Raw genomic sequence first — 15,598 nt, 5'->3', positions numbered from 1 at the left:
TCGTCATTCAACATTTGGTTTATTTGACACGTTTGTTGCACATGCAGCAGCAATCTGTGCCAGTGACTCGTTGATATGTTGCAGTGTGTCTGCAATGATTTTCAATTGATCTTTTGTGTCTTGCTGATTTTGCAGCATGGCTTGAGTTAGCACCCTCCCCCACTCCAGATGCACCGACTGGGGTTCGGAGGGCCCCGGCCTCGCCTCCACCTCCGGCTCCCGAACGCAGACGGGACTGCCTGGAGTTTTGAAATGATTGAAAGAACATTAGTCATGTTTATTTACATTTTCACAAATGAAACCATCTCTGTTTATCAAACACCTCCACTCGGCTTTTTATTTCCGTGTTGCTAGCGTCCGTCCCCATCAAGAATAATCCCACCGACGGCAATGCTTGCAATACGGGTACACGGCGGTATCCGTAGGTGAAAGCTGGGTTGTTGTTTGTCCTCCTCCAGGTAAGGACGGTTCTCATCTGTGGGCTGTGACACGGGTTTTTTTGGAGCACAGTTTGATGTGAAACCAATTGATTCTTTTTTTCATTTGTAAGCTTGCTCTTTCCTCTGATCCTGTCGCATTAACAGCAGCGGCTACATTGTCCCACGTCATTTGTTTTCTTTTTGCAGGTTCAACGTTGGAGGTTTTATTGTATTTTTTGCTTGGTTTCCACCTCAGCAACAAGTACCTCCAGCTCGGTCTCCGATACATTTAGTTTCATCCTCTTTGCCACGATCTCTGACGGGTTGTTGCTACATTTGGTCAGTTTGTCAGTTTGTCAATGCAAATGAGGCTCAGCGTTTGCGCGCGTGCCACTTTAGAACAGCCGGGATTTATCAACACATCGCTTACTGGTGACATTGGAGATACAGATCTTTTTTTTTTTTGAATACTTACTCTAAATTTCACCTGTTCTACGCACGCTTTGATAAACGAGGCCCACTGGAGGACCACAAGCAGCTTTCACCTCCAAATACCCGGATTGCAAGCATCTTTGGGAAAAGCTCAATGTGGGGGATTATCCATTAGGGACACTGGTTCTGTTCTCTCCCGACAGAACCAGTAACATCAACCAGTCAGACTGCAGGAAATAAAAGACAATTAAAAACGCATCAACATTCACGTAGACGCTTCCATTTGTGAAAATCCAATCATTCCAATAGTCTTCCAAATTCCTAACGGAGAAATTTGACGAGAGGAAACGGGGAATGTCTGCCATTTGAGATCGCGTAACTCTGTGCGTTCCGTGTGTCGTTTTACAAGGTTGCGTGTGGACGCACGGTGAGATTTGGGTGCCAATTCATGCGCAAATCCAACTTGCTCAATTGCGTTCTTTGTTCTTCTACGTGTGCTTGACAGATGAGACCCCGAGTTTCTTGCCAAGTGGATTTGTACTTTTTCCAATTCACTTCAACCGCTTTTGCAAGCGTTTATTTTTCCAAAATCTCTTGACATAAATTGGACAATAGCCGTATATTCAAATATTAGTTTGCCGCTGTTTTCCAAATTCAATTTGTTCAAAACAAAAATCTAATGTGTGGAGTAGATACATCTATCATCACTGTTGGGGAGAAACCCCTGCCCGAATTTGGTCCATTCTTTTTTCCCAAATCGATACTATTGTTCTGCCCCCACGTGGGTCTCGATTATTCCTACAAACGACTGAGCAGTCTCAGGTGTTGGAAAAAAAAGGGCTCGCTCTCTTTAACGATGCAACGTTAATGGCGATTTTTGGGGTTGCCGGAAAAGGGAAGGTTTCGGAGCGCCAGGTGATTCTACATTTTGACGGTTTGATGGGAAACCTGAAGATGTGGGCCAGGACTTCAACGAGTTTGACACCCCTGATCGAGAGCATTCGAATACATCGTGACAAATATTGTATAGGACGTGTGTGTGTGTGTGTGTACTGCCGTTTGTTGAGTTTTTTCCCCATGAAGGCATCAATCAAAAATTGTACCTCCAGGCTTCCCTAGAGGGCCGCATTCATCGGACGGGTCGCCTTCCCGAAGCTAATGAAAATCTGAATATAGTGACTTTCATTGAAAAAGGACACACGATTTGGAATGTACACTAAAGACGAAAACTGTGCTCAAGTCAAAACAAATGTGACTAATTTGAGAGGCTTGAAAATAAAATGAGACTTCTAGCAACAGCAACTGGCGTACTGCTGCGATGCTGCGATGACAACGTTCACACGTGCCGAATGACGCAATTCAAGACTTAAGAATTGAAGGACTTCAACACCTAATTCTGGAGGGGCTCGCTTTCTTTTGGAACCGGAACCATCCTGCAAAAAGGACAAAGTCACCAGGTGCTCAATGTGATCGTCTCCATTGATGGAAAGAATACTTCTTCCAAAAGTACCTTTGTCACATCAGAAATGTTTCCCCCCGTGTCAAAGTTCTCTTCCTGAAAGATCTCAGGCTCTGTCCACGCAAGAACGCCTGGAAGTCGAAGATTTGAAATGAAAACATGGAAACGTCCTTGTCCGTCTTGCGGTGACGTTTTCCGAGGGGTCTCACCAGACACTTTCAACGGCGTCGAGTGCAATACTTGATCAAACAGGATCTCTGCTTTACTTCTGGAACGCTGAAAGGCATCAAAGACAATTTTGCATGCAAACTCGGGCTGGGGGGGCAAGAAAACACAGCCATGTTGCTCGTGTAAATGTCAGCGGTGACTTGCTTGCAACTACCGAAAATGGTCCTGACAAATGCATTTGATTTACCGCCAAGCCCTGAAAGGTACTCGCAATGATGACATTACCATGGTAACCGAGGCGGCGGCGTCGTCGTCGTCGTCGCCGCTTGGGGATGACAGCGGAAGAACTGCACAAACGTGGACATCGGTCGGCTGCCAAGCCATTGTTATCACAGACGAGGTTTATTTTTAACAAACTAACCTTTCAGTTGACTGGGTGGCTTCTTCTTGGAGACTCTACCGAGCGGCCTTGTAGGAGAGGGGGAGGCCTGGACTCCATCACCTGCTCCCTGTTTACGCAAACAAATGAGCCAGCTGCCCCGCAAGATGAGCAAACGAGTCTGCTCGCTGGTACTGCAATGTCTACATCGCGGTACGGGATTTTAGGCCCCATATCGCCCCAATTGGCGATCACGGGCGATTTTCCAGATCGGGCCTGTCGGGAGCGACAAAACGTGTGGCGTAATCCACGACCTACGATAACCTTAGGATGCCAAAATGAAAAGTGTGGCACATTTTTTGGGGCGGGGATAGGGTTTGTGTACTGTGACATCGACATCCCACCTTGACGTGGACCAATCGGCTTGCATATCGGGACCGTGCTTGCTTTTGTCAACGTTCAACATTTATTCATCCGCGCACACACCAATGTTTATGGAACATTAGCGCATGATTGGACATGTTTTACGTACAACCGTGAGCGCTAGGCCGCGTGTTTTGTTCCCTCCTTGCAAGCCGTCTCATCTTCAAAGTATGTGAACATACCTCAAGCAATCCTTGAATGAACGTCCTCTTTCCAGCACCGCATGTTTTTCCTCATTTTGTTCCCCACGCAATGCATTGGCGCGATCCATTAGGGTCTTTGGCGCCATGGTAACGGGCCAGTGACACGTTTTCTGCTTCCGCCTCTCCCACAGTGTTTGATTTGACAGGATAAAATCGTAAAGCGATCGTAAAAGATGGGATGCGGTGGTACCCGAATACGCGTTTAGCATTGCCACCGTCTAACCGAGATGCGGCAAGATTTCATGCAAATAGTCTGAAATAGACAATCAGGCTGTTTTTGTCCCCGTTTTGCGAGATCACGCAACATGTATGCCGCGGACGACTTGTTTCTGGATCGGCGGTGGAACAGAATCTGTGTGTGAGGTGTTCCATGTTGAGATTATCGGAACACACCAAACACAAACGAACGCTTGAATTGTCTTTTTTTGTGGGGTCTGTCACAGATGTTAAAAAACTATCTTGAGATTTGAAAAATCCTTGTAACACATTGACAACCACCATCATTTTTGAATGGTCCCAAAAGCAGTTTTTGTATAGTCTATGCCATTGTGGTCTTCAGTTGATGTTTGGCCAGCTATCGGTGAGCTAAACTGTGACATGAACGTAGCTTAGCTGTCTTTGTGGCTGAAGTTAAATGTCCTAGTTGTCATGCCTCTTATCTTGGACTTGTAAACTTTGCAGATCCCCATTTGATCGGACACATTCATGAATCCAAATGTAATCTTGGGATCTCCCGCTATGACGCTTGATGAGGTGGCGCCTCTGCACTACTGGTGGCTTTCCAGATTCACACACAAACAGGCAAGACTTTTCAAGTCAGGTAGAGTCTTTTGAGTCCCAAGTCCTACAATCGGCGACCCAAATTTGACTGAAGTCAAGTCAAGTGACTGGACTGACGTATCCCACCTCGACCATAAAGACCCTCGCAGCCGCCGCCTCCAGCTCTCCCAGCAGCTCCGGACGGAAGAGCAGCTTTACTCTGTGGCCTTTGCTACTCAGGTGCATGATGGGAATCTTCAGCTGGACACTGAGGACTGCCTGAGCCCTGCTTCCTTCTGGGAAAGCAAACACTTTGAGCCCAGATAGCATGGACCAAACCTTTGAGGAGAACCTCAGTTTGTGAAACACACCATCCTGCTGGACCTCAAGCTGGTACCGGTCCACCTCTTCCTTAAGCAGGTGCACAGAACCCCACAGGAAACCCTGAAACAGGCCACACACACACACTCAGAACACACACACGGCGCCAAACGGGCCGCACGCACACAACTACCTGAGGAAGGTCAATGAAGAAGCTGATGCATTGCGATCCAAAGTTGAAGTCTACCCAGAACTCATCTAGTTTTTCATCTTTGGGGCGAAAGAGCTAAAGAAGAGGAGAAGTGACAACACAGGAGACCAAACTGTGCGATGCGGGTCTGCTTTTTACCTCTGTGGTCTCCAAGAAGGCTCTGACGCATGGTACGCTCCAAACCCTGACACGCAGAATAACCGGACTCAAGCAACCACAAAGCAAAAAAACAAAAACCCTCGTACTGGCACACGCCGGGCACTCAGTCAGTCACCTTCTCTGTTCGCCGTGACAATCGTTCAGGAAGTTCAGGAAATGCCGACAATCCTGGCAGTCAGACAGGTCAGAGACAGAACAGACAGACAGAACATAACGAGCGGTTGAATACTGACCACCTCAAAGTCCGCGTCTTTTATGTTGCAGAAGGCGTTGCCAATGTCGCAGCAGAACCACTGATTGGCTCGCTGGACTCGCTCCTTCCTGGGAGTCAGACGACATAGAGCCTCCGATAGGCTCACCTGCATCTCGTAGTCTGGAACACAAGCGTGGATCTCAACTTTTGTGCAACAGTACTGGAATCAGAATCAGAGGAAGTTGGATTTCCCCCCCCCCCCACTTAATTCCCGCTTGTACCTTCTTCACTCTGTTTTTCCCAAAGTGGAGCAGAATAAAATGGATTCTTTCATGTTCATTCATCCCAAGTCAACTCCAAACCTGTAGCCCACCTTTCTGGATTTCTGTTAGAGACTCCACTCACCTCCGACTGTCTGAATGGTCGCCACCACCTCCGACCTGCAGACGCACCAAGTGTGAACCTGATGAGTTTTTGAGTGCACTGGCGTATTACAATAGTATCCAAGAACAGTGGAACCTCAATTTAACAGACCCCGAAACAACAGGCAGAAAATAGTGTCCGGTCGGAACTGAAAAAAAACCCAAAAAAACCTTTGTTCCGGACAAAGTCCTTTTAGTTCCAGAATTGGCCACCGCTTACTGGTGCAATCGCCACACAGCGAATGGTCACCGTATATATGCCGGCCGCTAGGACCGTCGTCACAGAAATTAATACGAGATCCAGCTAACAGACACGCCGATGTGGCGGCCATGTTGGCCGGGGCGACGTTTTTTTTCCCAACGTCGATGCCCGAACGTACGTGCCGGCCATGTTGGCAGGGGCGACGTTCCCATCAAAGGCGACGCATAGACAATGCAGCGCCGCTGTCGGCACGAAGCTCAAAAGGGGCGTGTCGTATCTACCTGTTGCTATCGTGTCTCATCTGTTGGAAATGCTGGAGTGGTTTTGGTTGGACATACAGTTGTTTTTGTGTCGGGACCTTCTCTACGGCATCCAATTGTAACGGAGGTGAAAACAGGAAGCACGCTAAACTTGCGGCTCATGAAAGAGACACCGACTCGCCACCGCAACAACTGTCGCCCCTCCCAACCACCGGCGTTCACGGCAGTATTACATCGTCACCGCTAGGGTCGGGCATCGAGAACCAATTGGAACCGGGTCTAACGTTCAAATTTAAACATTTCGGTTCCCAGTTTCGATGCCAACGGTCCGCCAACCTCGAAGAAGAAGAACATGAAGAACATCGCGCACGAAGATGTGCTTGTGCCCAATGGCGAACAAAAGTGTGTCTTAACTTTGTTCCAATGAATACCCAGTTGCCTCAGTGCAACACTTGGAATAAGCTGATATTGTGCAAAGGAGGCTTTCACGACGTGTAGAAGTCTGACGCGCTCCCTCCCACTCGCGGAACTTCAGTCAAGTCAAATTGGGCGAGTGAAGCGATCGAATGCATCTCTGCCAACCTCGAGGCAGCTAACAAGCTCAACGCTTGGTTGAACTTTTGCACTGATGGTGCAGAGTGGCTCCAATTCAAACGATGCCCAACCCTACTCACTGCAACGTTTAAAAGGTCCATTGAAGTCAACTTGCAAACCCTTTTACATTTACATTTGTTTTACTGTACTGTGTTTTTAGGTCCCAAACAAAATGTCAAATGAACATACAAAGGACTTCAACCGATTCCAATCCTGTTTTTACCAAGCTTTATTTGACTTAGCAATGAAGCATACAGTAGTTATGGCGTGACAGTTTTTTTGTCTCCAATTGAAGTTCCACTGCATTTATGTACAGAATCTAAGAATAATCACATCATCTGCAGGAGCCTCGGCTCCGATTGGATGCGCCTCCTCTGCTCTTTGCCCAGAGAATCCAAGATGCAGTTGAACGTTCTCACGGCCTGAACGCCACAGTGACACAAATCGCAGCAAGCAAACAACAACAACAACAACAACAACATTCCACTTTTACCTCCAGTCTAATGTTGAAGTGCAGGTCTGCTTCCAGGAGCGTGCGCAGAAGTTCCAGGAGGACCACGGACAGCTCAACAGCTGACGGACGAACAGACACAGACGTCAGCAGTCGTGTGAGCCGACGTCACGTGGCCTCACGTGACCAACCTGGAAGACTCGAGCGGCTCAGCAGCTGAAAGACAGGAGCAACCGTGTCGTCGTGGGAATGCAGACGAGCCCTTACCTTCCCATCATGCACCTCACCAGCAGAAAGTCATAGAAGCTTTCAGTCACCAGGGGCTGGGCAGAGCTTCTTGAGGATCCAGAGGTCAAAAGGTCACGCAAAGTTTGGAACCACGAAAGAACCTAAGTCCAAACCATGACATCATCACAACAGCTGATGACCTCACAGATGTACTCGGGTTGTGGCATTGACTCGGAAGTAGATCTCCAAACGTACTTGGGAATAGACGGAACTAGTAGCAGTAGTAGACAATACTCAACACCCCCATTTACAGTAGACGTACAGAGTGGACATGCATGGAGTTAGTGACGCGTGTGTGTACGGTGACGACTGGTCAGCACATCTGGCTCACACTTCTGAGGACCTGGGTTCGAATCCGGCCTCGCCCGTGTGGAGTTTGCGTGTTCTCCCCGTGCCTGCGTGGGTTTTCTCCGGTTTCCTCCCACATTCTAAAAACATGCGTGGTGTGTTAATAGGAGACTAAATTGCCCGTCGGTGCGAATGGTTGTTTGTCTGTGTGTGCCCCACAATTGGCTGGCGACCATTTCAGGGTGTACCCTGCCTCTCGCCCAGAGTCAGCTGGGATAGGCTCAAACACACCTGCAACCCTAGTGAGGCTAAGCGGTACAGAAAATGGATGGACGTGTGTGTGCGTGCGCGTTACTTTGTGTGTGATTCCAAGAGCGAGCAGGGTCTTGGCGTGGTTTTTGTTGCCCATGAGACTCTCCAAAGACTTAAAGACCACATCCACTCTTCCAAACTCGGCCAAGCTCAGTTGCTGCGTGGAACAGGAAGTGGTTCATCATCATCGTCGTGATCAATGGAGTCAGGTATTATGCGGGCCCGCGCCGGTACCTTGCGGACCACCAGGCCCAGTCGGGTAAGCGTGCTCCCGGTCGCGCCTTCTTCACAAAGCAACTCGGCCAATCGTGTCGAGTCTCCGCTGGACAGACACGCCTCCATCTCGATTTCCATCTGACACATAGAAGGAGGACTTCTGAGGTGGATGATTGACAGGCGCCTCGACCAATGAGACGAAGAAAGCTCATTTTGTTCAATGGTGATGTCACAAAGAACCCAACAACACTTTGGCGTTCAACAAATCACAATCTGCTTTAGAGAGCGTTCCCTTCTCAAGTCGCTCCCTCACAAATTTACCGAATTGCAATTCTTTTTTTTTTTTCCAGTGCATATCGTCAGTTATGCGCTGAAAAACTCACCTGTTAACCATTTTCGTGTTTAGGCCGAAGTCCTGTGTAATATTAAAAAAAAAACGATTTTGTGCCATCTTGCTGCCACGGAAGTTTGTTGAAATGGGGGGAGGAGCTTCATTTTTGCAGGCAATAGCCCTAATTAAAAAGTAGTGCTTTGGCGCCATATTGTGGCATCTACAGGCAATTAAACCCTTTAGGGGCACATCAATTACTGGCGGATTTGCCTTTATCAATGTACAGTAAAAGAAAAAAAAAAACAGGTCCTTTACAGCACTGAAAACACACTCGCACAGACATACGGCAATAAATAATACCTACAATAGTCGTGTCATTCAAAAAACAAAAACTTAATGCCGAAAAATGCCATAATCACGTGACGTGCATTTTGCATCAATCTAAAAGTATAAAGGGGCAGCGCAGTGTTGAGCACATCTGTCTCGCTGTTCTGCACTTCCAATCGAATCTGACCTTTGACCTTGCCTTGCCTTGTTTGCATTTTGGCCTCATGCGCGCTCGCTCGCTCGTGACTTTTTCTTCCCACACGTCAAAAACATTCCCAAGTGTGAGAAAATGCAGGTGCGAACCACCAAGAAAGCACTGCGCTGCCATCCAAATACACACCAGCAGAGGGCGCCGAAGCTCTCACTTTTACCGACATCTTTTGACTTTTCAGCTCACGCCCACACACTCACTACAAATATGACAAAATATGAAAAGCACCTTTGCAAAATTTGTATGTCAACTGAAACTTAGTAGGTAGTGTCAACCAATTCAACTTGAAAATCTTACACACACACACACACACACACACTCGGAAGCAAGTGGTTTGATTCAATGATGACATCATCACTCAACACGCCTTCAAATCAGCAAGCAAACAAAAATGAGCAAACACGTCAGTAATGGAAGGCAAATGTAACAACAACAATAATAATGATGCTGATGAGGATGAGGAGGATGAAAATCGAAGTAAGGACACGTGTCTGTTCATACCATGCTGTCAACGGTCTTTGGCGCGCGCGCGCTCCAGCTCACTGATGAGTGAGTGAGCGCGTGCACCGCGGGCGCAAGATGGCCGTTTGGCGGAATGTCAGCTGCAGCTCGTTAACGAGTTAATGAATGCGCCTCCATTGACGTTCGGGATTATTCCCGGTAATTGGCACAGGGTGCGTTCTGGGTTTCTGGTGCGGGGCGCTGCAGCCCATCCCCGCTGACCCCGGGCGAAAGGCGGACGACTCCCTGAACTGGTCGCCAGTCGGTCGCATATAGACGCGGACAACCGCTCGCACTCCCATGCACAGCGTCGTCACTGAGTGGGAACGGAACCCGCAACTAACCCGTCGGGCGAATGTACCGCGACAGCCTCGGTGACGCCCGATGCTACCCGCCCCATAGAAAATGACAAATTGAGTCGCACACACGTGCTGCCTTGCACGACGTACATCTTTGGCCGTGTTTGTCGCGCCACCGAATGCAAGCGTGAACGAACGGCGGGCGTCGTTTTAGGAGGGCCAATTCCTTCACTTTCCGCAACTGGAACACGACAACACGCACACTGTAATTGATGACTAATGACTTGTTTGTTTTGGGAAAAACATTCTCTTGTTTCCACAACACTCTGACACGCTCGCAGCCGCGCACGCGCACACAGGTGAAAGTGAACTTTCACCTGTGTGCGCGATGGCCAATATTATTTTCAATCTGATCAACAGCCATCGATCAACGCGGATTAATGACCAAAGCAAACTGTAACAGACACACACACACACGCACCTGCCATCGATGATTGACAAGTGACACACAAACACACTTACTCGCACGCACGCCCGCGCGCGCTCGACCACACGCACTTGCTCACGCAGTCAGAGGCCCCTCCCCCCGGGGAGTGTGTCGAGTGTCTCACCTTCTTTTTCAGAATCCTCAGCCGAGTCGCAGTGACGCCAATCTTGGACAATCTTTTCGGACTTTTGCAGAGCGAAATAATTTTGTCGTCCACAAACATTGGACAGCGACAGGAGCACCCGGACCCAGATCAGGACCAGGAGCGGGGGCCGGACACCCACCAGGACCCGGACCGGCACCGGCGGATTGAGGATGTCCCGCGCGGAGGATCGCGAGGAGGCGGACTGCGTGTGCTCCTTCGGCATGAAGTCCACTTGGGACATCAACGACCCCAAACTCCCGCAGGTCAAAAGTCATCATTTCAACATGACTGACTGAGCAAGTGAAAATGGGGTCTCGTGTTACATCCCTAAAATACAGCAAGTCTTTCTTTCTTTCTTTCTTTCTTTCTTTCACAAAATGAGAGAATCAAAAGCAAAAACAAAAACCCTCAAATGTAGCTAGAATATTCTGTACATTTATGCGTTCTGGTGACGTGTTGGAAAAGTTAAATCAGTCTCCTCAACAAAAACCGTTTTTATTATTATGATTATCATTATTATTATTATGATTGCAGAATGTGTAATAATATAAGTTAGACTAAATGTTCAAATAAAATACGTGACATACTAAAGGGTTTTTTTAGGGTTGTGTAGTGTGTGTGTGTGTGTGTGTGTTTGTGTTTTGGTTTCACTGGGAACAAAAATATAAAAACCAGTTTTGACTGTTGAAACAACAAGAGTGACTATGCGCGCGCACATACACAAAGCACATGGCCGATCAATATCTTTCAATTGAAAACAACCCGTCAGCATTTTTTTCTTGTTCAATAAAAACAAAAGTTGACGTGGCCACGTACTGACTGTTTCTTTGGATCGAGCTATTACATTTCCTTGACTTTAGCAGCAGCGGTTAGCAAGTCCGTCTCGCAGTTCTGAGGTTCCGCGTTTGAATCTGCGTGCGGGTTGCACGTTCTCCCTATTTTTGCCAGTTTTTTTCCCCAAAACAAGCGAGCACGTCGGCGTCCAAATTTTGACTTCGCTTCGAATGTGAGTGTCGATCCGTGTTTGTCTGCATGTGATTGGCCGGTGACCAGTCTATCGCGTGTCTCCACGTGTGACCGGTCAAGTCCAGGTCGGGACGGACCCCGTCCCTAACCCACAGTCAGCCGGGATGGTTTCCGGCTCAGCCGCAACCCTAATGAGGGCGAGCGCTATAGAAAATGGTTGCGCGGCTGCCGAAGGTGTTTTTTGCGGCTAACGTGCTAAATGCTAAGGACTGTTTGCAGGACACGAAGCAGTTTGACGCCTTCCAGGAGTGGACGGACGGTTACGTGCGCTACATCTACAGCGGTGAGAAACCAGCGGTCGTTGCGGAGCAAATGCGACGACATCCTGCTAAGCTGATGTTGTTTTTAGCGGAGGACAAGAACGCTCAGCGCCACTTGTCGGGCTGGGCCATGAGGAACACCAACAACCACAACTGTCAGATCCTGAAGAAGTCGTGTTTGGGCGTGGTGGTTTGCTCTCGAGGCTGCGCGCTGGCCGACGGTTCGCGACTGCAACTGCGGCCCGCCATCTGTGACAAGGCGCGGCAGAAGCAGCAGAGTAATAAGGGTCGAGCGTCTCTGCGAGCGTGACCGGCGCGGAAGCCGTCTCCCGGCCTCATATTGTTCTGCCGTTTTGTTCCAGAGAAAGTTTGTCCGAGTTGTAGCGGCGCTCTGGAGCTGCTCCCGTGTCGAGGCCACAGTGGGTACCCCGTCACCAACTTCTGGAGGGTGGACGGGAAAGCCATCTTCTTCCAGGTCTGTCTGTGTGTCTGTGTGTGTGTGTGTGTGTGTATTCTGCAAGAACTTGCCCCGGCGCTAGAAATCCCGACAGTGCGAACAGGGCGTTCTCTTCCTGATGGGAAAGACCCGCACTCCATTTGGTTCAAAATCTCATCTGAGCTGTTGAATTTCCTGTTAGTCTCCCTGATTGGGTTCTTATTCCCTTACTGTGGTGCGACACTGTGCTTCTTCAGGCCAAAGGAGTCCACGACCATCCGAGACCGGAGTCCAAGTCCGAGACGGAGGCCAGGAGAAGTTCGGTAAAAAGACGAGTAAGCTCGCCTCCGTTCGCACCAAAAAGACGCCTTGTTGAATCCCAGGTAGACCAAAACAAGGAACTGTTGTCTCCTTGCTTGTTGTTGTTGTCCTCGTGTTTAGTGTTGTGTCGTTGTTGCGGTTTCAGGCTCTCGGTCCCGCCCTACTCTCCTGCGTCGAGTCTGCAGACCGGATCTCCTTTATTGAACCGAGCTTCCCGCAGCATTACCCAGCATTCCAAAGTACAGAACCTTACTACAACCCCCACAATGGCCTGGGAGAGACCTCCCCCAGCCTGCAAAAGACAGCCAGTCCCAGACTCTACATGGGTAGACCCGGTTACGAGTTCCAAGGCTACCTGACCTCACCTGCATATCCGGTCACCTCGGAACTTTGCGATCCCAGGTGAGCCGCTCGCCCTCAGACCGGATCCTGGCAGTGTTAACGAGCTAAACCGAACGTTGACGTTCGCAGGGTGGCTCCGGTCCTGGGTTGTCCGACGTCCTCGGCGTCTGCTCCCCTTTCGTCTTCCTCATCCTCCTCCTCCTTTGATCCGCCGCCGCCGAAACCAGGCTGGAAGGATCTCCTGAAAAGTTCCGGTCCGTACAGTGACAACCACCATTATTACAGTCCGGACTATCCCTGCCGCTACCCTGGAAACCCCCCGGCTTCTCCAGCTGCACTACAGACCATCATCACCACCACAACCAAAGTCAGTCGACATCCTACAATTGTACCGACCACATGTTCCGTCTGTGTGCGCTAGATTTTAGATGCATGTTGAGTCCAGAGTCCAGTATGCAGCAAAATGTTTTGTGTCCTGCAACAGTTGATGTACAATGTAGATGGACTTGTTAGATCCATGAAGCGATGAGGTACAGTAGATGTAGATATCAGATCCGTGTAGATGTTGCACGTTAGATCCACGCAGAGTCGTTGTAGACATCAGATGTTGACGTGAGAGCCGTGTAAAGTTGGTGTTAGATTGCGTGGACCTGACTGTCTCGGTGCTCCTCAGGTGTCGTATCAGCCGTGCCCGAAGGGCACCCCCTACCAGTCGTGTCCCAAGGTCCAGTCCGGGCTCCCCGGCTGCTCCTCGCTGCTGGACGAGTCGTCCTCGTCGTACTCGGCCGAAGTGAAGGTGACGGACGAGTCGGGCGGCGTCATCAAGTCTCTTTCATTTCAGCCCGAAGTCGTGCAGACCAAAACGGAGCGAGCGGACGCCTACGACTATCGCTACGGCTATGCCAACGCGTTCCGTTACGAGGACTACTGACGCGCCGCCACTCCGCTACCTCCTTACCTCCGTTACCGTGACAACTGAACCGGGGAAACGACATCTACTGCGACGGGATGCTTTGAGGAAAACTCGCTTTCTTTTGGGCCCGCCACAGAACCGAACATGACACATTTGAACGCAAACCCATTTCGAGAAAAACTTTTGCTGAGCTTTGTGGCCACAAAGTCCTTGCAGCGAAGCACTTGGGATTTGGGGAATTTCAAAAAAAAACCACGACAACAACTAAGACAAAAAAGTTAGCGTGTGCAAGATATGCTAGCATATTGTCAAGTAAGCATGTTGCTTAGCGTTTGCCAGTTTGGAACATTTCATCTCGGAGACCAAAGCGAGCGTCACGCCGTTCGACGCATCGAGGACGTTTTGGTCTTCGGACTCCTCGGATCCATTGTGATTTCCAATGTTCTCAATGACTTGCTGTCATTCAACAAATGGCATGGCGTTTGTCTTATTTATTGATCATCGACTTGTCCTGTCACTGACTTCCGACGACCTCATCTTTGATCATTCACGCGGACACACACACAGAGTCACACACGCACATACATACACAAACGTGGAGTGTGCGAGTCTGCAGACCACATCTCCTTTATTAAACCGAGCTTCACAGTGCGGCTCTGGTGGGGGCGGCGGGCCCCCCGCCAAAAACATTCACCAATTCACCAAGTCCGGCCCCCCGTTGTCGATCAACCGGTAGAGGCGCCACCTTGGGCAATCACCGCCACAGGACACACACACACACACACACACACACACCGTCCTTGGTTGCGCCGTCTCGGACTCTTCGAATGATGACAACCCGAGAGCGAGTCAAGTTTTGGCAGCGTTTGTCCGTTCACTAAAGCATTAAGACAAGAACGAGTGTGTAAGCATACGACGTGTGTGTGTGTGTGTGTGTGTGTGTGTAATAAACTTGTATGGACAGGAAGTGTTTTGTGTCTGTCACTCGGCTGCGTTCCAATCAGACGTCTTCACCTCCTCACAACACACACACGCTCGCACACAAACACGCCGTGAGTTCAAGGTCAGGCGACGGTGATTAGAGAGCGAAGGCCACGTGAAGGTCGACGAAGGTGTGATGTCAGCCAGGTGCGAGGAGGAGAAAAAGCCTTGCTGTGATTGGCTCATCGCTGACTTGTTTTGAGTTTGAAGTCAGCCAGCGTGCGGCAAAACGTTCACCTGGAGGACGCGCGCACACGTACAGAAAAAATACACAAAAACATGCACTCTTACAGACCTACGCACACACTCACGAAGAAACACACGCACACACAAGTGTGTCTGTGCAGTAATTCTATCCTTTCAGCAACATGTTCTTATCTCCTTATCTTCTCATCTTCTCCTCGGCTGATCTTCATCACTGACTTTTCACACGCAAATCTTCTTCTTCTTCTTCTTCTTGGTTAAATAAATCATCATCAGCCCCCGAACCCCCCCCCCCCCCCCCTCAAGTGTTTCTTTGATGGCTGCTTTTGATGTCATCATCATTTTCATCATATTCCTCATGAACAATTTGTCATTTGATTTGGAATAAAGCGTTGTTGTGAACAAAGAGCAAAGTGGACCGCAACTCCTGCCCCCCGCCACCCGCTCCCCTCCTCGCCTCCGCCCCCCGACCGGCCGGACCAGTTTTGGCCGTAATCGTATCATCAGTGCGTATCGGAGCGTCTCATCAGCGTCTCATCACGTAGACGTCCAGAACCAGTACCAGCATGATGGCGCTTTTCATCTTCCTCTCTCAACATGGACGCCAACATCAACAAGACACACTCACATCAAAGACACACACACTCACAACCAA

At 49.4% G+C, this 15,598-nt stretch overlaps 2 protein-coding genes across 6 annotated transcripts; one reads left to right on the top strand and one right to left on the bottom strand.

Annotated features, from left to right (window-relative positions):
- sycp2l (synaptonemal complex protein 2-like) lies at nucleotides 1-10,586 on the bottom strand. Of its 3 annotated transcripts, none has more exons than XM_061758701.1 (20): nucleotides 10,440-10,586; nucleotides 8,178-8,297; nucleotides 7,987-8,100; nucleotides 7,343-7,444; nucleotides 7,247-7,271; nucleotides 7,098-7,177; nucleotides 6,938-7,026; nucleotides 5,532-5,566; nucleotides 5,167-5,306; nucleotides 5,049-5,101; nucleotides 4,913-4,958; nucleotides 4,757-4,849; nucleotides 4,614-4,686; nucleotides 4,390-4,538; nucleotides 2,900-2,987; nucleotides 2,764-2,825; nucleotides 2,520-2,586; nucleotides 2,362-2,441; nucleotides 2,242-2,284; nucleotides 1-239 (listed from the first exon to the last, which is right to left on the bottom strand). In XM_061758701.1, exons 1-20 carry the CDS (start codon nucleotides 10,536-10,538, stop codon nucleotides 4-6), a joined length of 1,794 nt encoding a protein of 597 aa, XP_061614685.1. In that variant the 5' UTR covers nucleotides 10,539-10,586; the 3' UTR covers nucleotides 1-3. The 3 variants fall into 3 exon arrangements, with proteins under 3 accessions (XP_061614685.1, XP_061614686.1, XP_061614687.1); XM_061758702.1 differs by having other exon boundaries at nucleotides 5,170-5,306; XM_061758703.1 differs by lacking the exon at nucleotides 10,440-10,586 and adding an exon at nucleotides 9,530-10,051.
- gcm2 (glial cells missing transcription factor 2) lies at nucleotides 10,437-14,725 on the top strand. 3 transcript variants are annotated; one of them, XM_061758706.1, is made up of 8 exons: nucleotides 10,437-10,723; nucleotides 11,706-11,769; nucleotides 11,836-12,024; nucleotides 12,109-12,221; nucleotides 12,440-12,565; nucleotides 12,649-12,905; nucleotides 12,975-13,212; nucleotides 13,519-14,725. In XM_061758706.1, the coding sequence occupies exons 1-8, from the start codon at nucleotides 10,631-10,633 to the stop codon at nucleotides 13,774-13,776; spliced, it is 1,338 nt and encodes a 445-aa protein (XP_061614690.1). In that variant the 5' UTR covers nucleotides 10,437-10,630; the 3' UTR covers nucleotides 13,777-14,725. The 3 variants fall into 3 exon arrangements, with proteins under 3 accessions (XP_061614690.1, XP_061614689.1, XP_061614688.1); XM_061758705.1 differs by having other exon boundaries at nucleotides 11,706-12,024; nucleotides 12,440-12,517; XM_061758704.1 differs by having other exon boundaries at nucleotides 11,706-12,024.
- Nucleotides 14,726-15,598: the final 873 nt, after the last annotated feature.

The sequence above is a fragment of the Phyllopteryx taeniolatus genome, chromosome 20 (assembly GCF_024500385.1).
Source record: "Phyllopteryx taeniolatus isolate TA_2022b chromosome 20, UOR_Ptae_1.2, whole genome shotgun sequence".
NCBI lineage: Eukaryota > Metazoa > Chordata > Actinopteri > Syngnathiformes > Syngnathidae > Phyllopteryx > Phyllopteryx taeniolatus.
This window is presented reverse-complemented; position numbering and strand designations above follow the sequence as displayed.

Coding starts and splice junctions, on each gene's coding strand:
- gcm2 (XM_061758704.1), top strand. CDS start 10,631: ATGTCCCGCGCGGAGGATCGCGAGGAGGCGGACTGCGTGTGCTCCTTC. Junction 10,724..11,705: donor ACGACCCCAAACTCCCGCAG/GTCAAAAGTCAT, acceptor GACTGTTTGCAG/GACACGAAGCAGTTTGACGC. Junction 13,213..13,518: donor TCATCACCACCACAACCAAA/GTCAGTCGACAT, acceptor GGTGCTCCTCAG/GTGTCGTATCAGCCGTGCCC.
- sycp2l (XM_061758701.1), bottom strand. CDS start 10,538: ATGTTTGTGGACGACAAAATTATTTCGCTCTGCAAAAGTCCGAAAAGA. Junction 7,272..7,342: donor GCTTCTATGACTTTCTGCTG/GTGAGGTGCATG, acceptor CCTGTCTTTCAG/CTGCTGAGCCGCTCGAGTCT. Junction 4,959..5,048: donor TGTCACGGCGAACAGAGAAG/GTGACTGACTGA, acceptor TCTGCGTGTCAG/GGTTTGGAGCGTACCATGCG.